Consider the following 23,461-nt stretch of genomic DNA (forward strand, 5'->3'; position numbering starts at 1 on the left):
TTCTGTGTGTTTTTTATAGTAGCCATACTAATGGGCATGAAGAGGTACTTCATTGTAGTTCTGGTTTGCATTCCCCTAATGATTAGTAGTTATCGATCATCCTTTCACATGTATATTGGCCATCTGTGTATCTTCTTTGGAATCTCTGTTCAAGTCCTTTGCTCATTATTGAAGCTGGTTATTTTTTCTTTTGTTGTTGAGTTTTAGGGGTTCTCTACATATTCTACATATTCACCACTTATGAGATATGTGATTTGCAAATATTTTCTCCCATTTTGAAGGTTGCATTTTTTTTTTTTTTTAATTTCTAGGAGAGAGAGAGAGAGAGACAACGTGAGCAGGGGAGGGTCAGAGAGAGAGGGAGTCACAGACTGAAACAGGCTCCAGGCTCTGAGCTGGCAGTCAGCACAGAGCCCGACGCGGGGCTCGAACCCACGAACCGCGAGATCATGACCTAAGCGAAAGTCGGACGCTTAACCGACTAAGCCACCCAGGCGCCCCGAAGGTTGCATTTTTGACCTGTTGATAGTGTCCTTTGATGCACAAAAGTTTTTAATTTTCAGAAAGTCCAAGTTGCCTATTTTTTTATTTTGTTGACTACGCCCTTTGTTGTCCTATCTGAGAAATCGTTGCCAAATCCAATGTCATGAAGCTTTTGCCCTACATTTTCTTTTAAGAGTTTTATACTTTTAGGTCTTATGTTTAGGGCCTTAATCCATTTTTAGTTAATTTTTGCAAGCGATGTGAGGTAAGGATCCAACTTACTTCTTTTGCGTGGGGACATCCAGTTTTCCCAGCACCGTTTGTTCAAGAACTATCTTTTCTCCATTGAATGATCTTGGCACCCTTGTTGAAATTCCTTTGACCATTGATGCAAGGGTTTATTTTTGGACTCTCTATTCTGTTCCATTGATCTATATGCCTGTCTTTATGCCAGCATTAAGGAAGCTTTGTAGTGAGTTTTGAGTTCAAGAAGTATGTATCCTGTTTATTGTCGAGATTGGCTATTCAGGGTCCCTTGAGATTCCTTGAGATATGAGTTTTAGGACTTTTTTTATTTCTGCAAAACCTTTTATTTGAATTTTGATAGAGATTACATTGAATCTGTAGGTCACTTTGGGAGGTAATGATATCGTAACAGTATTAACTCTTCCAATTCATGACTAAGGGAGTTCTTTCTATTCATTTGTGTCTTCTTTAATTTATTTCAATGATGTTTTCTAGCTTTCATTGTTACAATAATGCTATATTTTATAATTATCCATATATTTACCTTTATGGAAATCTTTATGTCTTCATACAGCTCTGAGTTCCTGTCTCATGTCCTTTCATCCCACCTACAGGACTCCCTTTAATATTTCTTGCAGAGCAGGTCTAGTGGTAACAAATGTCCTCAGCTTCGGGTTACCTGGGAATGTCTTATTTCCTCTCTCAATTGTGAAGGAAAGTTTTGCCAGATATAGGATTCTTGGTTGACAGGGTTTTGGGTTTTTTTTCTCTTAGCACTTTGAATATATCAACCCATTGTCTTCAGACCGCCAAAATTTCTAATGAGAAATCTGCAGACAACCTTACTGGGGAGCCCTTATATGTGACAAGTCACTTTTCTCTCACCATTTTCAAGATTCTCTTTGTCTCGGCTTTCAACAATTTGCTTATAATGTATCTTGGTGTGGGTATTTTTAGTTCATTTTACTTAGGGTTTGTTGAGCTTCTTGGATATTAATATTCATGTATTTCACCCAATTCAGAGGGTGTCCAGCCATTGTTTCTTCAAACGCTCCTTCTGTGTGTTCTTCTGCCCTGGTAAGGCCTAGCCCACTTCCCTTGCAGCTGATGTCCTGAGTGGCTCTCATTCTGCCCTTGCTCTGTGGTCTCCTCTTCACCCAGGAGTAGATAATCCAGCTTCCTCTTGGTCAGGCCCCTTAACTTAATTGCTATGAGGACATTTTCCCAATTCTTAACATCAGCTACTTCCAAACAGTGACCTCAGGCTAAGATTCAAATCTAACGGAGCATTTTCTTGGCTCTATCCCACCGTACACACTTCCCCCACTGGGTATTGCTCTGAGGTAGGGGGACACAGTTCCCTCCAGGAAAGTCACATCTCAAGGAAAGCCAGGTTTTTAATTCTCTGCCTGTCATGTCCTGAGCCCCTACCTCCCTCTCCAGCTACCCCTGCTGGACTGCTCCCCTTTATAAACACCAATCAAGGCCCTGTCTGCCGCCATCATGGACACATCTCAGGGTCCTTCTCCTTCTGCACCTTGTCAGCCCACTCCCACTTAGCAGTCAGAGCCATATTTTGGAAACGTAGGTCATGTCACTGGATGACCTCAGGGGCTCCCCTGCACTCCCTTCCCGCTCCTTCTGGACCCTTGCTCCACCACGTCCACGGTCCCTCACAGAGGCCTTTACACCTGCAGGTCCCTCTGCCAGGAACACTGTTTCTACACAGCCTGTGGCTCATCTGCAGAGAGATCTCCCCTGCCCTTAGCACCCCCACTTGAGTCCCACATTCCCTATACAACCCTGTCTCCTGTGTTCCCTCTGTCTACTCATCTGCTTTCAACAAGCCATGAGGCTGTTTATTCTGTTCCTGTTCTAGCACCCCCTGTCCTCACTTAGAAGTGAACTCTAAGACTCGGGGATTTTCATCTGTTCTGTGGTCCAGTTATCCTAGACCTAAGCCAGCAATAAGTATCATTCCAGCAAATGAATTGTCAATGCTTAGGAAATATGGACTATCTGAAAATGCACTGTTTCTAGCTCCTCAGACCACATGCACGTACAGATGTGCTTTAAGTCAGAGCTCTACTGTGGGCTTCAGCAAGGGATTCATGTCTCATTTGGGTGCTTTGATTTTCCGCTCAGACATCACCTAGTCCTAGTAGAAAGCTGTTCTACTCATACAATGAACAACATTTATAAGAACCCTACTTAATTTGTACAAAGCACAGGGCTCTACCTCGCAATCCCTTTTGGAGAGGAAACTCTAAAGTGACTGAAGGCTGTCACCCACACTGTTTGCGGTCAAGGCTGGTGTGCTCCTTGCTTTCTTTCCCCCTTGTGCTGTAGGAGAGCAGGTACTTGGGAATTAAAGCAGTTCTCACGGAAGAGTGTGTCCCCTCCCTCCTTAGCAGCTCTCCAGGGTCCTAGAGACCCCCAGCTGGGCTCTGGGCCCTCAGACTTGCCATCCATCCCCCAGTCAAGAATTACTCAACCCTGCTCCCTGCAGACTCCACTCAGGGCCTCCCGCCAGTCCCTTCCTGAAAACACCGAGGCCACTTTGGTCAGAGGCAACAGGGTAAACATTAAGCTTGGCCAGGGATGGTGGGATTCTCCCTGACCTACCACAACAAGCTGACTGATCAGTTTTAGCTGAGCAATTCCCACTCCCCGGCAGTCTGTGTTGCCCCTTTGGCGAGGACTGTGGCCTCTCCGCATTCTAGGCTGCCTGTGTGTCTATGGCCGGACTGAGAAGACCAGAGGCCATGCACTACCCCTGCCAGGACAAGACAGCTTCCGGAAAACATATAGACAGTTGGGAAGACATGTGCAATAGTACAGGTCATCTTTCCACCATAAAGAATCTCGGGAGCGTGGGTGACAGTGAGCTATAGTGAAATAACAAGGAAGCAATAAGGTTGCACATTTGGACTTTTGTTTTAATATAATTTTCTCATTTTTAAAGTTTACATCATTTAATTTTATTTTTTAAAAATGTTTTTATTTTTTTAATGTTTTATTTATTTCTGAGAGAGAGGGGGAGACAGCGTGAGCAGGGGAGGGTCAGAGAGAGAGGGAGATACAGACTCTGAAACAGGCTCCAGGCTCTGAGCTGGCAGTCAGCACAGAGCCCGACGCGGGGCTCGAACCCACAAACCCACGAACCGTGAGATCATGACCTGAGCCAAAGTCGGATGCTTAACTGACTAAGCCACCCAGGCACCCCTACATCATTTAATTTTAATGATGGCTATGTTTACCCACCGTGCCTCAAAATTCCTGAAGATTGAACAACCAGTTCTCAAAAGCTTACCGCTCAATAAGAGCCCTGGGGGCCAAGGCTGACCAGAGCTCGCTGGGTCACCTTTCTGGTTTGCTCCCCACCCTCCAGGCATCCTGACACCTCCCTCCTGGAGTATGAGTGCCAGGTTGGACCTCACAAGTCCAGCCTCTCCATTCCTGGAGGCTGTGCAGGCCTCTGTGTTGTCTGTCCCCAAATGCAATTGGACTCCCCTTGTTCCCAAAGTCACCAGGTGGCTCCTCACCCTCACCCCCAGGTCTCTTATTTCGGAGCACGAATCTGTGAAGGGCAACCCTGCAGCCCCCGGCTGATCCTGGCTCCTGGTCACTCAATCACCTGGTATTGGTTTCACATAACATGTGGTGGCACTGGTATGCTGATGGCAGCAGGCAGAGGCTTGAGGTCAGCAAGTGATGGCCACTCCCTGTGGAGGAGCTGAGGTCCAGAAGACGAGATGTGAGCTGCAGCCTGGAATGGGGGACACGTCCTGAGCCACACATGGCCCTAGTCTGATTCAACAAGTTTCCTATATTTTAAAGTCAAGATTTCATTAAGAATCTGGGTTTCTAACTTCTCTTGAAAGTCTAAGGCCCATCTGCTGACCCTTAAGTTTACCCCCTGAGGGTCCTGGCCTGCTAATCTCCAGCAGACAACCAGAGGACGTCGGCCAGCGGGTGTCAGAGCTCTCCTTGATCTGAAGTCAGGGCGGGGGGGGGGGGGGCAGTCCCGGGAACTGGAGGGGCAGAAGCAGTCTCAGACGGCCCCAGGTTGGGATGGAGGCAGTGGTGGAGGAAGCCCCAACCACTGGGGGTTCAGGAAGAGCACCCCAGAGTGACACACAACAGGGGCTGCATGAAGACACCTAGATGACGCTCCAGAACACTCCAGAGCCAGAGGTCACAAGAGCTGTTGCGAGGACAGAGACGGTGCTATGCTGACCAGGGACCAAAATGCTCTAAATTCTGACGACACAGGTGCGTGCTGACATAAAAATCCATCCAGCTGTGTTCCACCTCACTCGCTTACTGAATGGGCCAGACTCAATTCAGAAAGTTAAAAAAGGAAACAAGAGAGAGGGGAAGGGCAGAGGCCCTCAGCGAGCCAGGGTGCCTGGCTTCAGACCACTTGGATGTGTTGCTTGACCCCTTAAGCCCCTATTTCCTCAGGGCCATAAGAGAACCTGCTTCGGGGCATGTGGTGACTGGCCTCTGGTCTGCGAGGGGCATGACAGGAGGCGCTCTGCCCGGAGGGGGGGATGGGACGGGGGTGGAGGTGGGAGGAGGGGAGGGTCGAGGTAGGTCCCCCTTAGGTGCTGTACTGTGAGGCACAAGTCCCTCTCTTCACTGTCCTCCTCCTGGGGGAGAGGCTTTGGGGACCAAAGTACTCAGGTGACCCAAAACTCAGGTACGCAGCTCAGGCATACACCCCTCCCTGCGCCCCGGCAGGGCCAGGGGCAGCTGGGCCGACATCTCTGAGCATCGGGCCTTCCCCAGCCTGACTCCCCCAATTCTCACATCTCTGATGTGTGTTCTGGCCCTAGCCATGGCTTTGCACACAGAGGGAGCTCGGTGAGTGTCTGTGGCATGGACACACAAGTGATTTGCACACTCATAGACATGGAGTTCCCGAAAGCCGGGCACTCTTCTCAGAGCCCGACTCCCGTTCCATCATTCTTCTTCCCAGCATCCTGAGGGGAAAACCTTGTTATCCCCATTCTACAGGAGGGGAGACTGAGGTCTGGAAGTTAGACAACCTTCCTGAGGTCACAGAGCCGAGGGGAACCAGATCAGTACCCTTATTCACCATGTGTGGGGGGAAAGGATGAAGAGTTCTGTGTCCAAGCCATTAGCCGCGGAGGACTAGGTTGCTAAGCCAGCAGCTCAAAGGTGAGGGAGACACAGTACAGTGGGCATGGGTGAGCACAGAGTCCTGGCCGCCCCTGCTGTGCACGTGCAGACGCCCAGGTAGCAGCTGGCTACAGCACCTGGGATTCAGACAGTCTGCCTTAGGGCTTCAGAGCTCACAACCTTCCATGCAACCGACAAACACACAGGTGGCGAGGCACGTGGGTGCGAGGTGCTGTGCAAGCCACGAAGCAGCTGTGCCTTCAGGCCTCACGGAGCTTGTGGCGGAGTAGGGAGACAATGAACTTGCACCTGCATGAAGCCAGAACAAAACGGAGTGTTGTAAGGGATCAGGTTTGGTGGGTGTTCTGGACGGGCCTTCTAAAGATGACTTTAGGCTGAGACCCAAAGATGAGGAAGCCCTGGAATGAGTGCTGTAAAAGCAGAGGACAGAGCTTGTGCAACAGCCTTGTGGTCAGTCACAGTGAGTGCTGAGGGCACTTGGGAATGCCTTGGAGAGGGATGGGCAGAGAGGGCGTGGGGCCAGGCCACCAGGTAAGCTTCATCCACCAGTGGAGAGAGGTAGGTGGGATCAGGTCTCCATGAGCCCTGTGCACCAATGCAGGGTTATGCTTAGGGTTCAGGTTAAACTGGCTCCTGGTGAGAGGATTCCAGGGCAAGTGGGGGTCTCTGAAGCCCATTTCCACCTGTGACAGTAAAGGGTGGGAGCTGCAGAAAGCCTGAGAGGGGCGGGCAGGAGGGGAAGAAGCATGGTGGCAGGAAAGGCTTGGCCCCAGACAGCACTCCTTACAGGCCAGAAGACATGCAAGGTGCTGGGAGTGCAGCCTGGAGGCACCTGCCTTTGGGCAGTGGCTGAGGAAATAGAGAAATTCAGCCCAGGCAGGTGAGGGGAGAGCCCCACGGAGTTCATCTGAGCCTGGTCAGTGACCCTGGACAGCAGCCGGGGGTTCAGTTGGGGGGATCGGTGTCCTGGGGAGGGCCTGGCCAGAGCCTCATGGACCATGTCAGTGAACTGTCACTCTCAACTTGCTTTGTGACACCCAGGACACAATGAGTCCATGTTCTCAAAACCCAGCTCCTCAAAACTGATAAGGGAAGGCAGGTTGGTCAAAGCTTTACCTTTCAATTTTAATCCAGTCACTCTTTCACTCACGAAGCCAGACCAAGGCCAGCACCAGACAGTGAGGGGCAGTGGCGCGGCCAAAGCTTAGAGGCTTTACCTACCAGTAAGTTTCAGGCCCCCTGAGTCAAGGAGCAGATAGTCCTGTGCTTGGATGAAATCCTGGGTGATGCCACTCTGTGCTGATGCCGCTGGGAGAGGTACCATCAGCCAGCATCCCTCCGGGGCTCTGTGGTCAGATGCGTGTGTGCATGAGTGTGTTTGGCGTGACAGTTCACACCTAGGTGCTGCTGTGGTCACACAGATGGGGAGAAGTGGCCACAGGCTCACCAGTGTGCCCCCTCCCCGGTGCTGCTGCACTCACACAGGTGTGTGTGTGTGTGTGCACGCGCGCGTGCACGCGTGTGTGCCTGTGTGCGCGCGTGTGCGTGTGGCCCCACAGGCTCACCAGAGTGTCCCCTCCCCGGTGCTGCTGCACTCACACAGGGGTGTGTGTGTGTGTGCGTGCGCGCGCGTGTGCGTGCATGTGGCCCCACAGGCTCACCAGTGTTCCCTCCCAGGTGCTGCTACAGTCACACAGGTGTGTGTGTGCATGTGTACGCACGCGTGCATGCCTGTGTTTGTGCGTGTGTGTGCACATGTGTGTATGCATGTGTGTGTGTGCGTGCGTGTGCATGCGTGTGGCCCCACAGGCTCACCGGTGTGCCCCCTCCCCGGTGCTGCTGCACTCACACGTGTGTGTGTGTGTGTGCGCGCGCGCGCGTGCGTGTGGCCCCACAGGCTCACCGGTGTGCCCCCCAGGTGCTGCTGTGGTCGGCGAACAAGGTGTTTGAGGAGCTGACAGACATCGAGAGGCAGTTCCACAAGGCCTTCTACACCGTGCGGGCCTATCTAAACTGTGACCGCTACTCGGTGGGCCTCCTGGACATGACCAAGGAGAAGGTAAGGCCCCGCGGTTCCCCGGGCCTCCTGGCCAGGTGCGTCCTGCTCCGGTGCTGACCCACTGACTCCTCCCTTCTCTTCCCCACTCAGGAATTCTTTGACGTGTGGCCTGTGCTCATGGGAGAAGCCCAGCCGTACTCAGGCCCCCGCACGCCCGACGGCCGCGTGAGTCATGGTGGAAGGGGGACAGGTGCAGCCCGCACGCCGAGGCTTCCCTGGCTCCAAGTCCAATCCCAGGGTGGGAAGGGACCTGTCCCACCCCAGCTTGGCCCAGGGTGGGAAGGGAGGGTTCCAGGAAGGGTGTGGGGAGGTGGGAACAGAGAGTTCGGCCGCCTGACTGCTCTGGAAGACCGCCTGACTCCAGCCCGCACTCTGGGGCTGGGTGGGACAGGTGCTGGTCCCCTGATAAGGGTCACCAGCCTGGTTGGAATAACCAGCATCCATCCTGACTGGGTGGTCCTTCTGCTGCCCAGCCTTAAAATCACTAGCATCTCCCAAATGGGGCAATGTGTATGCGTGCATGTGCACGACAGAGGCAGTGTGTACAGTGCATGGGAGCACGTGCAGATACCTGAGCCTCTTACCGTGCATCCAGTCTGGTACACACCACCCAGCCAGGCCAGGCTTCTGTCTCCCCTCCTCACAGGGCTGTGTGCCAAGTGTATAGATGAGTCCCTGCACAAGGCTGAGCTGTGACCATGACCTGCCACAGCTGTGTGTGTGTGTGTGTGTGTGTGTACAGGCTTGGGTGGTTTGTGCACGTGTGTGAAAGGGTATGGGACCCAGCTTGTGTGTGGGCTTGAGTGGGACAGACAGAATGAAGACAGGTGTGTAATGTGCGTTCTGCAAGTGTCAGTGATGGTCTGCGTGTGTGCGCATAAACTGCATGTGTGGGTGCATGCATATGTGTGCACGTGAGGGTTGTGTATAACTCTGGGTGTGGAGTGGGCTGTGCATGCACATGCATGTGTGTGTCTGGGTGGGGGGCCCTGGGTGGCTCCTCTCACCTCCCAGGGAAGCTCCCACCGGGGGCTGGCCCAGGGAGGCCCTCACGACTGCTGTGGTCCATTTCGCAGGAAATCGTCTTCTACAAAGTCATCGACTATATCCTCCATGGCAAGGAAGACATCAAGGTCATCCCGTAAGTGCCAGGGCTTTAAAGGAAGCATGTCCCGAGGGCGAGAACACCCTCGGACCCATGATGGGGTGGCTTTGGGGGTTTATCACAATGGGTTCAGCAGCTCTTGGTCCCTCGCAGGCACCATGGCGCTCCCCGTGCTGCAGAGCAATGCGGAAGTGGGCTGCAGAGGGAGGGTGGCTCACCGCTAGGGAGGCAGTGAGTGGGGGTGTGTGGAGGGAGGCACCAAGCGTGTCCAGGGAGCACTTTCAGAGGCTCAGGTGAGCTGTCCAGGTGGCCCTGTCAGCAGCAACCTGCCTTTGAGGCCTCAGGTTTCATCCTGAGTCACCCTGCCACCCACACAGGTGGGGTCCCCAGGGTACACCCAATGTCCGTCCCAGTGGAAGCAGAGCTAGCGGAGGCACAGCAGTGGGGGTGGGGGGGGCTCCGAGGTAGAGAGACTGGGGAGAGACGTGTGACCCTACAACCCCATAAGCCTCTCTGGACCCCACCCTGCAGGGCCCACGAAGGGACCGGGATCCAGGTGCGAGGCCACAGGATAGGGGACTGACGCTGAGCTCTGGAGGCTGGGTTGAAGTGCAGGTCCCCCAGTGGTGAAGGAGCTGCTGCAGGGTAGGGGACCTCAGCATAGGCAGAAGAGGGATGAAGCAGCACAGACACCCCCAAACTCACCCCTGGCCGCCTCCTGCTCTCCCTGAGTCCACAACCTGGTAGCCTTCCGGCCCCACCCAGAGCTCAGAAAAGAGAATAAGCATTCACATCCACACTGCGCCCAAATCTACATGCACACATCTAACAACCCATCCACCGTCTGACCCTCTGTTCTCTCCCCCAGCACACCCCCAGCTGATCACTGGGCCCTGGCCAGTGGCCTTCCAACCTACGTGGCAGAAAGTGGCTTTGTGAGTCTGCCGAGGCTCTGCCCTCACCCGGTGCCCTGACCCTTCCCACCAGCATGTGCACCTCTACCAGCTCCCAGCTGCCCTGCTTCGCTTACTTAGAGTTTGTCAGGTCGGATACTCGTTGTTAGAATCATGTAGTGCATTCAGCTACTTCAGGTGAAATTGTTTTCCTAACTCTCTTTCAGATCTGTAACATCATGAATGCCTCCGCTGACGAAATGTTCAAATTTCAGGTATCTATCCATTCTTTATAGAAAGTATGCCATACTTAGGGAAGAAGGTATTGCGGTTCAGAAATGAGGACTGAATTAGTATTTGCTCCTTAAGGAAAAAACTCAAAAGCTCAGGCGCTAGTAGCAGCCAACATGCACTCCCCATGCTCAGGTCTGCAGGTGGTGGGGTGGGGCCAGGCCACCGTGAGGTTTTCAGGTCTGCTCCTTGGGTCCTCCTCTGACGACACATGACCGGAGCAGGCTCTTTTCTGGAGGAGGCTGAGAGTCAAGTGGGCACGTGCAACTGGCCTTTGTCTCCAAGGCCTCTTTCAGGAACTGGCCAGTGCTCATGTTTCACTGGCCGGGCATCAGTGGACTGCGAGATGGGAACAGCTGGGTAATTTGTGGGGCCCAGCGGAACGGACTGCAGGGCCCCGGCAGCAGGGATTCAAGTGAGCGTGGAGGCTTCTGGGGGAGGGGTCCTGTGTGACCACAGAACTCACACCATGAAGCCACCTGGTGGGCAAATAGTGTCGTCCTTGGCTAGTGGGAGAGTCACAACACAAGCCCATACACATAAGGCTCTCGTGCACGGGGGTGGTGAGGGGAGGAGTGAACACACAGGAACAGCCCCGTCACCACAGTTTGAAGGCAGAAGTGAGGGTCGCGTTCAGGGGGGCCGGGCCGGGGCCGGGCCCGAGCGGCGGGCATCTCCGGACGCCTCTCCCTGCAGGAAGGGCCGCTAGACGAGTCAGGGTGGACCATCAAGAACGTCCTCTCCATGCCCATCGTCAACAAAAAGGAGGAGATTGTGGGGGTCGCAACATTCTACAACAGGAAAGACGGGAAGCCCTTTGATGAGCAGGATGAAGTCCTCATGGAGGTAAACACCCGTCCCAGGTGTGGCTCTCAGAGGTGACACCTGTGTGGTGGCCTGGGACACAGCCACGTGGAGTCCCTCCCCACCATCCGCTTTAGCGCTGGAGCAGCGTGAGGCCCAAGGAGAGTGGGGACAAGGGGAGCTGTGCCTGGACCCTCCCACCCGAGACCCCATTAGAAGCGCGCACTGCCCCCGAGTGGCGCCCCACGGGCCGCCGGGGTGGTGATGCTGCGCCGTCTGCAGTCCCTCACTCAGTTCCTGGGCTGGTCAGTGCTGAACACGGACACCTACGACAAGATGAACAAGCTGGAGAACCGCAAGGACATCGCGCAGGACATGGTCCTGTACCACGTGAGATGCGACAAAGACGAGATCCAGCTGATCCTGGTGCGCCCCCCCCCCCCGCCCTGGCCCCTCTCCGTCCGGTGGGCAGGCAGCGCATCCCGCTAGTTAGGCCATATCCTGTGACCGGAGGGCCCAGCCGGTCCTGGAGCCCCACACGCTGTTGCTGCCTGTGTCCTCAGCTGTGTCCAGCTGTGTCCAGACCCCCCGCCCCCGGTCGTGCTGTGCGAGGGCTCCATCAGTTGTCCGTGTGGACAGCGTGCAACAGTGCCAGAGAGGCGGGGGGGGGGCATGCGGGAAACGCGAGGCACCCACGTGCACTACCACCTACCTCTGAAGCTAGAGGCCCCAGCTGTGGCTTCCCAAGGCAATTGTGTTCTGCCAGATGTCACCTTGTCTCACACTCATGAGGGGCGTCCCTGGCACTCTCTCTGTCTCAACACCTTGCTTTCTCTCCTAGCCAACAAGGGAGCGCCTGGGGAAGGAGCCTGCTGACTGTGAGGAGGACGAGCTGGGGACAATCTTGGTCAGAATCTGACTCCCACCCCTCAGGTGGAGACTGGAGGGGCCTGAGGGTTGGGAGAGACTTCCTCACTCCTAGGGGAGCAGAGCATGTCACCTCCTGATGTCTGCTGCTGTCTGCGTATCCCTATGCCTGGGTCCGTGTGTGTCTGTGCATCATGTGTGTGCCTGCGATCTTTGTGTGTGTGTGTTTTTGCATCTGTTTCCCTGGCAACACCTCTGTTCTTGCTGTGGAGCCTTGGGTGGGGGCTGAGTGCAGGGCATGTGAGTGTCCCAGCCACAGCCAAAGCAACTGGAAGGGCGGATGTCACCACACACCTGGGCCATCTGAGGCTGGACAGAGTGTCCTGGGAGGGGGGAGAAAAACCTGCCTCCCTCAGCCCCACAATTCCTCCCACAGAAGGAAGTGCTGCCGGGGCCCAGCCAGTTCGACATCTATGAGTTCCACTTCTCTGATCTGGAGTGCACGGAGCTGGAGCTGGTCAAATGCGGCATCCAGATGTACTACGAGCTGGGTGTGGTCCGAAAGTTCCAGATCCCTCAGGAGGTGGGTGGAGAGGGTCATGGTGAGATCCGCTAAGAGGCTGGGGTTGTGCTGAAGAGTTCTATATCCACAGAGAGATGGTGGGTCATGGTGAGGGGTCCCAGATCCACTAGAAGGTGAAGGGTTGTGGTGAGGGGTTCCAGATCCAGTAGGAGGTAGAATCTGGACATGGTCAGGGGCCCCAAACCCCACAAGAGGTGGGAGAGATGTGGTCAGAGGTCCGAGGTCCTATAGGAAGTTGGGCCACGTGTTCATTACAGAATACGCACAGCAGGTATGTCTAGAATAAATCACCAGATGAATGTATCCATGGATAGATAGATGGATGGAATGTCGGATAATTACTTGTTCCCGGCAATTTGATCATTAAGTGCCTTGTTGGGCAATAGCAGGGTGTTGGCGTGGGGCGGAGAGGAGGAAACAGAAGGAGCCCATCAACTGTGCAGAAAGCACAGGCCTCTCAGCCTGAACACAGAGAGCCCCGCAGAGGTCACCGCAGGGAGGGGGGTGGCCCTCCCAGCTCTGCCTTGAGCTCTGCTGCCTGCCTGTAGTTTTCTGCCACCACTGTGTTTTCATCTTCCTTCCTCACGCCCCCCTGAGAACAGGTGCAACAGGCTGACATTTTCAAAAGAAATTCACTAAATACTAAAAGAAAACACAAAAGAAAAAGGTGTAGAAATCATTTATAGAATTTTTTAAATTTCAGAATCGTTTTCTGACACTAAAATCACAGTGGAAGTAGTAGGGTCTCCCTTGGCTCACATTCTGTTGCCCAGAGATGACTGCACTGCAGAAAAAGATTCACGTGGCTGCTGTCTGCCCTTTGATCTCTGGGCCTTTAGCCACCGTTTTATTTCTGCATCACCCATACCAAGTGCCCACAAATACTGCCCCATTCAGACCTTTTCTTCTAAAACATCCCATAGCCCTTGCCTGGGGTCCTTCCCAATTTGGGGTGTGGCAATTGGTTGGATGCCCCGGAAGCCGCAGAAGTGCTGGAGCTTTTCGTAGCTTTGACTCTGGCCCCCATAGGCTGCCTGCCACCCCGCGTGCACTCTGCAGTGACAAGCCAGGCCCCTCCCACCCAGGAAAGTCGTCAGGGGCCGGTAGTGTGAATCGCTGGGACAGAAAGCGCTGTGAAGGCCCAGGGAACAGGATGTGGGGTGACAAGAGTGAGCAGGGCTTTCACACCAAGCGGTTACTCTGTGAATGTGGGACTCAAGTTCAGTGTCCAGAGCCCATGTTTCTCTTGGCTTCTCGCAGGTCCTGGTGCGGTTTCTGTTTTCTGTGAGCAAAGGGTACCGGAGAATCACCTACCACAACTGGCGCCATGGTTTCAATGTGGCCCAGACCATGTTCACTCTGCTCATGGTGCGTGTGGCATCAGGGGCCAGGACAGATGCCTCCGTACCATCCCTCCCATCTGGTCAGGGTCATAAAGCCCCTCCTGGTTGCAAGGACCGTGCCCCAGATGCTTGGAGGTGGGGGTTCCTCTGCGTGGGAGGTGGGGGGCCTTCAAGGGCAGAGGATAGAGGAGGTGGATGCCTCTCCAACCGGTGTGCACCCCCAGCACTGGAAGTAGATACAGGGTGCCGAGTCTGGGGAGGGCCCAGGTTCCTCCCCCCCACTGCTTGCCCCCACCCCGGATCAGGGAAGGGAGGGTGGGCAATGGGGCTGGCAGAGCTGCGGAACTGTAGGTGCGTGTCTCCTCAGACCGGCAAACTGAAGAGCTATTACACAGACTTGGAGGCCTTCGCCATGGTGACCGCTGGCCTGTGCCATGACATCGACCACCGTGGCACCAACAACCTGTACCAGATGAAGTAGGCGGCTTGCCTGGGTGCCCTGGTGGCTGAACAGGAGAATTTCCCCGGGGTCCCAAGGGAGGGGCCTGCCTGGAGCTGGCTGAGGGACAGGGAGGGAAAGTGCAGGAAGCCGAGAAGCCACAACCAGCGGCTCTGGGGGCTTTTGACCAAAGTTTTATTTTAGTAAAACCTCTGTAACAGATCCCAGAATCCCTTAGCCAAGCTCCATGGCTCCTCGATTTTGGAACGGCATCACCTAGAGTTTGGGAAGTTCCTGCTCTCAGAGGAGGTTGGTGTCCTGTTACTCACTCGGGGTATTTCTCCGCGGACTGACCATTGCCTGCACCCCTGGACCTCCCCCAGCTCCGTGCCCCGCAGGGGCTGGAGGAGGGTCATTGGCGATGGGTTAGATCCCAGCTTGGAAATGCACCCACTGAGGGCGGGGTGAGCTCAACCTTCAGGCCATGGTGGGGAGGGCCACAGGTCAGCGGTCAGTGTGCCAGGCCACCCGGGTCTGGTGCCTACGACGCAGGGGAGGGTGCAGGCCAGCAATGTGCGAAGGACAGATGAATGGCTCCTGGGATGGGGAGGGGACAGGCGGACCCGGGTCTATGACCCGATCCCCTTCCTGCAGACCCTGAACATCTACCAGAACCTGAACCGGAGACAGCATGAACACGTGATCCACCTGATGGATATCGCCATCATCGCCACGGACCTGGCGCTCTACTTCAAGTGTGTGCCACCCCACCTGCCCTCCCTGCAGGGAGGCGGGAAGGGAGCCTGGTTGGGGGTCGTTGGTCAAGGGCTCCAGAAAGACCCAAAGGGACCCCTACGTCCTGAGTCGGTCCTGGCTCGGGGGTAGGATGAGGGCCTGGGGCTCCCAGAAGAGCCGTGCCAGCCCAGCACCCCGCAAGGTCTGGTTTGCCTCAGTTTCTCTCCTAGAAGGGTGGGCGGGGCTAGGATCAAGGACGACACGGGTGGGCGGGGTCCTGCGTGAGGTGAGGGGGTGGGGGTCGATTCTCTCCCATTGTTCTTGGGGTTCAGGAAGAGGACGATGTTCCAGAAGATTGTGGATGAATCTAAGAACTACGAGGACAGGAAGAGCTGGGTGGAGTACCTGTCCCTGGAGACGACACGGAAGGAGATAGTCATGTGAGCAGCGAGGGAGGCAGGAGCCACCTCTGCCCTGGTTAATCCTCCAACCTCCCCAAAGATAGGAGACCCGAGGCCTCCCAGTGATCCGCAACAAGAACAGCTCACCTCTAAATGGCTTCGATGTGTTTTTGCTCCTCTTTTTCTGGGAAGACAGTACAGGATTTGGGGTCAGACAGTTCATTTCCTGAGTTTGTGGATTTGGCATTTTACTTACTTTATGAACTCTACCAATGCATCTACAAAATGGAGATTCAGAATTACAGCCCTTGCCTATCCCAGAGTTGCACCAAGGAAAAACGTGTGAATCACAGGCACTTAGAAGCTGTCTGATAAATATTTGTTGATTTTAGTTTGTGGTTGCAAGAAGGAGGGAGAGGTGGAGTATGAGGGTGGTGGCCTAAAGTGTGTGTGTACAGTAAGATGCCTACTACTGGAAGGACTCTGGAGTGTGAATCTGTGCCCAGAGGTGGAGGGGGAGGGGGAAGGGAGGGAGGGAGGCCAGCCTGGGCATGCCTGGAACTCCCTCTGCCTGCAGGGCCATGATGATGACAGCGTGTGACCTGTCTGCCATCACCAAGCCCTGGGAAGTACAGAGCAAGGTCAGAAGTCATTCAGGGCCCCCACCTCTTGTTAGTGCCTCTTGGGATTGCATCTAGGGGAAGCCTGAGATGGGGGGGGGGGGCACAAACCTTCATTTGCAGGTAACACTGAGAGCTGCCCCCTTGCTATGGGAATGGGCTAGCGGCCACCATATTGGAAAGTGCCAGTGTGCTCACTGTGCATGCAGCACAACCTGAAGAATGGGGATCCCAGAGGGTCTGGGGCAGAGAAGAAGACTGAGGGCACAGAGGCTCCAGGAAAGAGCCTCTTTGGTCATTTTCTGACCAAGCACCAAGCTCCACGGGATGACTGCCTTTTATGTACCCCCCAGGTAGCTCTGCTGGTGGCGGCTGAGTTCTGGGAACAAGGTGACTTGGAAAGAACAGTTCTGGATCAGCAGCCCATTGTGAGTATTAATTCCAGAATCTTCGACCCCCATTGTGGTCCTTGGGAAATTCAGTCCTCACTTGGTGGAAACAGGGGACCCCCCAGGGATTTGGGGGTCCTGGGACCTAAGTCTCACTTTGTGGGGTCATGTGACATGAGCTGAGTATGAAATTAGGTGACTCAGGAAATGGGTAAAGTTGTAGAAATAATAGGGTTTGGATAAAGCTGTGATGACCATGCAGAGATGGAAAGCCATTGTCAAAACTGGTAGAAGCAGGCTGTGGCCCATGACCCAGAGCCTCCATGCCCAGGCAGCTCTACAGTGAACCTCAGCCAGGCTGTGAGCTGCTCCAGGAAGGCCTTCAACTGGGGAGAGTATGGTACCAGAGAAAGCCAGTGGCTGGAGTTCAGAAGCCCACACCATGGTAGATGGACAATGCCAAGGTCTTCAGGTCATCGATGTGGGGCCAAGAATATGCTGCTATACTACAATGGCACCTGCATAGGAGCCAAGGGTGTGAGGACAGCATAGTGTTGTCCAAAAGGCATGTGGAAGAGATGGAAAGTCAACTCTAGTCAATGAATAGCTGTCTCAGCCCTACGGGGTTGAGAAGGCTTTGGGGCCGGTTACAGACTGTAGGAAAGGGTATCCTGACCAACCCACCAAGTCCCTTGGGGGCCAGGCCTCTAGGTCCTGCCTGGCTCACCCTTGCTACGTGGAGCTCCAGACAGCGGGTAGCTACAAAGAACAGACTAGCAAGGGTGAACTCAGGTGGTCTGCAGTATGTGGACAGCACAGACAGCCCCTCCAAGGGCATCTGGGTTTTGCCCCACCAGGGTCTCTGGTCAGGACCTGAGTCAGCACCAGCTTCCAGGGGACTGGGAGAATGGGGCTCAGGGGACACAGGACTGGGGAGCACCATGGCGGACTTAGCCCTGGAACCACTAGATGGCTCAGAGGGGAGAAGGGTGTCCTGGCTGTCTTCTTTCAAGGGCTAGCATCTATCAAGGCAGGCTAGGCCCCATGGCCAGAGGCTTCACCTTCATCCCATGGACACTGCTTAATCTGTGTTTCTGTGGATATGTTCATGCAAGCTGGGTGGGGCTGAGTGAGTCCTGTGGGCTCACAGGAGGTGTCTCTGCTCCCCCCTCCCCAGCCAATGATGGACCGGAACAAGGCAGCCGAGCTCCCCAAACTACAAGTTGGCTTCATCGACTTTGTGTGCACATTCGTCTACAAGGTGAGCAGGGTGTCACAGGGCCTGGCTAGGTCACAGGAGGGGGCGGGGGCTGGTGTGGGCTCACCCAATTGCCTGACCCGCCATCGCCCCCATCTTCTCATACTCTGGACTTAAAACCTGAAATCCTTACAGTCACCCCAAGGAGAACCTTCCCACCTTCACCTAGCCAGCCCCTCAGAAGCACTCCATGCTTACCCACCAGCTTCCTCCCTCCAAAGGGTCCTCCCACTCACCACGAGTTCTCACCTCGAATGTGCTTTCCCCAGACTGCATCTAGGGCACCCCCACTTGTGGCCTGCATGTTACTTTCAGGGCACTGACTGCATTTTACCTGTGGGTGCGTTTGTTCAGTGCCTGTGGGCCCACTTGTCACAGCTGGGAATTTCTCGCCCAGAAAACACATGTTGCACAACTAACAAGTGAGAGTGGGACACCGTGCTGAGGACGTGTGCTGTGACGTCACTGGTCAGGGGGTGTGCTGGGGGGTCTGACTGCAGACTCCCTCCCAAGTGAGGCCCAGCATGCCCATGGACTCCACACCATCTATTCCTGGGGGCTGCAGGGCCCACACTCTGAGGAGGAAGTTGTCTGGTTCTGAGTAAAGTCACCCCTGACTGGACCAGTCCCACCCCCACTTTGCCCCCACAGCGTCTGTGCTTCCCTTTTCTGAAACACCAGCTCCCTTTGTGCTGCCTCCTCAGCGGGGCTGTAAGTCCCGGGAAGGAAGGCGGGACCAGGATGTACATCCGGTCCTGAAGGTCACAGGTCACAGCCCCACTATAGTGCTCCCCTCCCACTGCCTTCCCCGAGTCCATCCACATGCTCCACGGACGGTGTGTGTGTTTGTGTGCACTCATGTGCACTCAACGTGTACGGGGGTGATGTGTGCATGAGAGGCCAGAGGAGAGTCAGGACTTGCGTGTCTGCTTGTGTCTTCTCACTCCCTCTGCCAAGGGACTCCCCTTCTGCCATTGTCATTTCCTACTTTATTCCTGGGGGCCTCACCTGTGCCATAAACATTCATACCCCACATCTCCCCATCCTATCTTCCCCTTCCCAAGGCTTTGCTGGGAAAGTGACCTCTCAGTGGCAGCCAGGCCCCCTCCCAGGTTCTCCTCTTGGGGGAGTGAGGCAAGCTGGCGTGGGGGGCGGGGACAGGCTGGCACCAGCAAGGGCCGAGCCGTGGGGAAACCACCTGCCCCAGCGGCCCGGGAACGGTCAGGAGGTGTGGTCCAACTTCTTGATTCCCTGTCCAGGAGTTTTCCCGTTTCCATGAGGAGATCCTGCCCATGTTTGACCGACTACAGAACAACAGGAAGGAGTGGAAGGCTCTGGCTGACGAGCATGAGGCCAAAGTGAAGGCCCTGGAGGAGGAGAAGCAGCAACAGGAGGAGAGGACAACAGCCAAGAAAGGTCTGGGCTGCGGGGCGGGTACTTGTTTCGTCCCCACATTGAAGTGTGTGAAGAGCAGCGTTAGACGAGTCGAGTCTCAGGAAAAGGCAGGGTCAGCGCTGTGGCTGGCGCCCTGGTTCCTCACGGCAGAGGCCGCCTTCCCTCAGGTCCGCCCTGCTGAGGCCCCAGCCTGGAAGGTCTCCTCCCGTGTCTGGCCAGGAACTCTCTCCCTCATAAAGTGACTGAATGTTACTTCTTTTGTAAAGGGGAGGAAATCCCCCCAAACGTCGTGAACTCTCAATAGGTCTTTCTTCCACTATCAGGGAGCAGTTCCCTAATTAACTCGGGAAATCTACCGACACCTCCATGTTACCCTCAGAAACAAAACAGAAGACCTTAAAAAAATAAGTGAGCTAAGTGTCAAGTGTGCATGGCACCCTTCCCAGTGCGAAGTCAGAATGTTTACCTGTTCACCCTACGTGGGGGCGTGGCTTCATCGAGTCCGCAACACCCCCCAAGATGGAATTCCTGACGTCACTTTGCTCTTTGCCTGTGCTTGGCCACCTCAGCTCTGGAACTTTTGCTGCTATTTCCTGTCCTGGGGGGGTGGGGGGACCAATGTAAACAAGACTGTTTCAGGGTTGGGGGGCCCAGAACTGAAAGTGTCACAAGCGCTAAGAAAAGAAAGGCTGAGCCCTGGCTAGGCTAATCGGCTTAGGCTGACCTCAGGTCCCACGCTCTGCCCTTCCTCCTGCGGGGCCAGTAGAGGACACGGGGCAGAAGGGAAGGAGCGGGCCAGTGCACACACTTCTCACTCGCCACCTTGTTTTCTCCTGCAGGGGGCACCGAGATTTGCAATGGCGGCCCCGCACCCAAGTCTTCAACCTGCTGCATCCTGTGAGCTGCTCAGTGTGTTCTGACCACTCTCATCCCACACACCCGCTGGGACTCCACCTCTAACCATTTGCTACAGGTTGGGAATCCCAACGAAGTGACTGAAGACAATTTTGGATATTTTGAATTTTTTTTAAGGCTTGTGTTTTTATAAATGAAGATCAACTATGAATAATTTAAACACTTTAGCCTACCTTACACTCATCCATCTTTTGGGTACATAGCAATACCACAGAGATCTTTGGAAATGGTCTGTGAATTGTGTCTGAAAGCATTGGGTGAGAACATTCTGCACATTTCTGTATATATGGGTAAATAAGATACGTAGATGCTATTGCCTATCTGGCTTAAGGAAAAATAGGACCAGAAATTCAGAATACAATAAAAACAAAACACACTACCCTTGTTTTAATTCAGCAGAAATCATGGTGGAGGGCACATCACGTATGACCTGTTGGAAAATTCTGTCAGAAAGCTCACGGCCATGAGTGAGGCAGTGATCAGACACAAGTGACCTGTGCATAAATGCATATAACAGCCCTCTACAGAGGTGCACTGACAGACAGACCCTGAGGCCAGCGGGCACACTGCCAGGCCTAGGGTCTGCCCAAGTCCTGTACAAGTGAGGGTTCTCCTGACATTTATGAATTGGCAGAGCCACACTCAAACAGAACACTACTCCCATTTGAAACAGGTCCTGACTATTGAGTAGAAATTAAGGACTTTTAACTTGAAGTCCTTATAATGTGAACTTGAGAGCATTTGTTCCCCGGACACTAGACACTTAACCCCACAATAAACTCCTCTCAGCAGCAGCTTGAGACTGGTTGCAGGAAGGCCAATTCAGATGCCACCCAAGGCCTCTCCTAGAGCTCGAGAGCTCATGGGGTGGGTAGGGAGAGAGTGGGGAGCACCCCCAGGCCATCCAGTCACAGGATGGAGAGAGTTTCCATCTCAGCAGTGACACCTGGTGACAGCCTGTGAATAGGGCCAGGTGCTCCTCCAGAGGGACTCAGCACCAAACTCAGGAGGAACTGAGGTGGGCTCCCTGAAACCTCACCTTAACTAAAACCATGGCTTTAAGTGTTTATAGGCTTGCTTCTCATTTTCTCCTCACATTTGCAAATGGATTCGTTTTACCAATGAAATTTGGGCTCAGAGCCCAGGGAACTGTGCTGAAGTCCTTTGGTTGGGAAATAACAGCAATCCAATAACAAGCCTCAGAGGCTAGAAGGCACAGCCAGGAGGGGCAGGACCCAGCTGTCAGCTCAGCAAGAGTCCAAGCCTGATAAAGAGCTTGTGCAGCACCCCAGTCAGGTCCTCGGAAGGCCACGTGCCTTTCTTAGGGTCGAGGGAAGGGCTCTTGACAGCAGGTTGGAGATCAAGGTCCCATCCTGACACTTGGCACGGCCCACCCAACCGTCTGGGCTAGGGCTTAGTAAAGACCAAGCAGCACCCACAGCACACAAGCTGGCTGTGTCTCTACCATAAACTGCTCCCTTTGGGGCTCCCCACCCAGATACCCCACAGAACAAGTAGAGGCATTTCAGTGTTCCCCGCTCATTTGTGCACTGCATCCTGGGTCTGCGATGGCTGGCCAGTTCTTCTGAAACCCCATCCCCATCCCCACTCCCACCGCACATATACTGAGGACGGAGTGCAAGTACTGAGCTCAAGTCCAGAAATGAGACACCCGGGGACAGTCCAGGAGAGCATCACACAACACGGAAAACTTTATTCATCCACACTGCTCCAGAGAGAGGCGGGCTCACTTTAGTATGCTGTCATCTTGGGCTAAAAGGAACAAAGGAAAACAGATGTGTTACTACACGCTCGGGCAATCCAAAGACCGTCTCAGACTTTCAGTGCTCAGCACCGTCCAGGATCTGGTCACAGTGGAGCCCGACCATGCTCTGCTTAAAGCCTTGTCCTCGCTGTTCCTGGTTCCCGCACAGCACTCAGCAGTCAGCGGGATGAGTGTGCCTGGTGCCAGTCCCGTGGGCCCCTGTGAGGTGGCACCGCCAATTCACATCCGCAGACAACTAACCTCTCGGGCCGGGGACTGAGCCTCACCAAAGGCAGGGGTGTCATCATCCATGACTGCTCCACCTGCCCCCCGCCCGCCAGGGGACCCACTGGGCCAGCGCTGGAGAAAAAGAGGGAGCTCCTCCCCTTTGCAGTGGGGCTCACTTGAAGCAGCACCCAGATGTTTCTACAATCGGGTCGGAGGACAAATCTGCACGATGCAGTAACTCGGGTACCTTCTGCCAGTTCTCTCTCAATCCGCTTCCGTTCATCCTGCTTCTGCTTCTCCTCAGCTGCCACCCTCCTCTCCTCTTCTGCCCGAGGCTTCAGGTAGCCTGTGGAAGGAAAGCAGGAAGGTGGGGAGGTACTTTCAATTTCCTCACGAAACACTGCACGAAAGGGATGCGGTCTCGTCAGGTGCGCTGTGGATGCCAGATGCCGCGGGTTTCCACTCCCGCCCTTCGATGTGCAAGGCCTGCCGGACCCCGCTCGGCAGCGGGCGGCTGCCCGGTCCCACCACCGCGCGGCCCGGACTTCGCCCCGTCGCTTGCGCCGCCAGACGCTGCCCCCCGTCAGACCGCAGCACTCCACCGCCACCACCTGGCGCCACAGCTTCCAACTAGAATAACCGTCTTCCTGACCCCGGGGGCTGCCCTGCATCAGGATGCACTGTGGGTCCCGACCGCTCGAGCTAATCCCAAGTCCACCACACACCTGCCGCGTCCGCTCGGGCTTCTGGGTCCGGCGCCTCCCACCCTGGCCCCCTTCTCCGGGGTTCCGTAAACCCTGGGGAGCCCCAACAGGCTCTGGGGAGCCCCAGTGCCGCCTCTGCCGCCCGCGGTCACTCACTGTAGCGCTTGGCTCCGTAGGCCACGCCGAGGAACAGGGCGGAGTAGCGGCCGAGCTGCGGGGAAAGGGCCGTCGGAGGCGGGGTCAGGGTCCGGTGGAGGTCCCAGCCCGCGGGGTCGGAGGGCCAGGGATCACAGTCTCAGGGTCGGAGGCGCAGGGCGGGGGTCCGGGGAGCGCGGGAGGGGGAGGGGGGTGGAAGGTCGCACCCGCGGGGACGCGTGTCCAGGGTTCCCAAGGGTCGCGCACGCGGAGCCCACCCGGAGCCGAGCACGCGGCGACGGCCGCAAAACCTGGTCACCTTGATGAGCGGAGAGACCTGCACCGGCGGCACCATCTTGTCGGTAACCTTCACGCCGGAAGCACAATCAGGAGGACGCCGCAAGGGCTCGGAAAGCCGCGGAGACGTAAAAGCGTACCAGGGAGAGCGCATGCGCCGTTGGCCTCGAACAAGAGCGCCGCTGCGCCCCCCGGCGGACGGAGGTGGAACGGCGTGTGTCCGCTCGGGACGGGGACTTCACTGGGCGCGCTCTCGCGACCAGTGGCGCATGCGCGACCGCGGAAGGACGCAGGTTCTGGGCGGCGCGGACGGTTTCGCCCTGGACGTGAGGCGCCG

The 23,461-nt window shown here is 55.2% G+C and overlaps 2 protein-coding genes across 2 annotated transcripts in view; one reads left to right on the forward strand and one right to left on the reverse strand.

Annotated features, from left to right (window-relative positions):
* Nucleotides 1-20,374, forward strand: part of PDE6B (phosphodiesterase 6B) — a 34,088-nt gene extending 13,714 nt beyond the window's left edge. The window contains exons 4-22 of the mRNA XM_039220409.1: nucleotides 7,817-7,957; nucleotides 8,048-8,122; nucleotides 9,034-9,098; nucleotides 9,931-9,997; nucleotides 10,183-10,230; nucleotides 10,943-11,092; nucleotides 11,333-11,476; nucleotides 11,892-11,957; nucleotides 12,354-12,500; nucleotides 13,761-13,868; nucleotides 14,211-14,320; nucleotides 14,504-14,591; nucleotides 14,937-15,037; nucleotides 15,350-15,457; nucleotides 15,996-16,059; nucleotides 16,392-16,466; nucleotides 17,605-17,688; nucleotides 18,945-19,101; nucleotides 19,920-20,374. Coding sequence (XP_039076340.1) covers nucleotides 7,817-7,957; nucleotides 8,048-8,122; nucleotides 9,034-9,098; nucleotides 9,931-9,997; nucleotides 10,183-10,230; nucleotides 10,943-11,092; nucleotides 11,333-11,476; nucleotides 11,892-11,957; nucleotides 12,354-12,500; nucleotides 13,761-13,868; nucleotides 14,211-14,320; nucleotides 14,504-14,591; nucleotides 14,937-15,037; nucleotides 15,350-15,457; nucleotides 15,996-16,059; nucleotides 16,392-16,466; nucleotides 17,605-17,688; nucleotides 18,945-19,101; nucleotides 19,920-19,981 — 1,860 coding nt within the window. The 3' untranslated portion in view covers nucleotides 19,982-20,374. The remainder of the gene's footprint in view (nucleotides 1-7,816; nucleotides 7,958-8,047; nucleotides 8,123-9,033; nucleotides 9,099-9,930; nucleotides 9,998-10,182; nucleotides 10,231-10,942; nucleotides 11,093-11,332; nucleotides 11,477-11,891; nucleotides 11,958-12,353; nucleotides 12,501-13,760; nucleotides 13,869-14,210; nucleotides 14,321-14,503; nucleotides 14,592-14,936; nucleotides 15,038-15,349; nucleotides 15,458-15,995; nucleotides 16,060-16,391; nucleotides 16,467-17,604; nucleotides 17,689-18,944; nucleotides 19,102-19,919) is intronic.
* A 1,308-nt stretch (nucleotides 20,375-21,682) lies between these two features.
* ATP5ME (ATP synthase membrane subunit e) lies at nucleotides 21,683-23,257 on the reverse strand. The gene is made up of 4 exons (XM_039220374.1): nucleotides 23,147-23,257; nucleotides 22,849-22,903; nucleotides 22,236-22,334; nucleotides 21,683-21,768 (listed from the first exon to the last, which is right to left on the reverse strand). Exons 1-4 carry the CDS (start codon nucleotides 23,180-23,182, stop codon nucleotides 21,743-21,745), a joined length of 216 nt encoding a protein of 71 aa, XP_039076305.1. The 5' UTR covers nucleotides 23,183-23,257; the 3' UTR covers nucleotides 21,683-21,742.
* Between the last annotated feature and the right edge of the window lie 204 nt (nucleotides 23,258-23,461).

This window comes from Hyaena hyaena, unplaced genomic scaffold (genome assembly GCF_003009895.1).
Source record: "Hyaena hyaena isolate Hyena2069 unplaced genomic scaffold, ASM300989v1 scaffold_886, whole genome shotgun sequence".
Classification (NCBI taxonomy): Eukaryota; Metazoa; Chordata; class Mammalia; order Carnivora; family Hyaenidae; genus Hyaena; species Hyaena hyaena.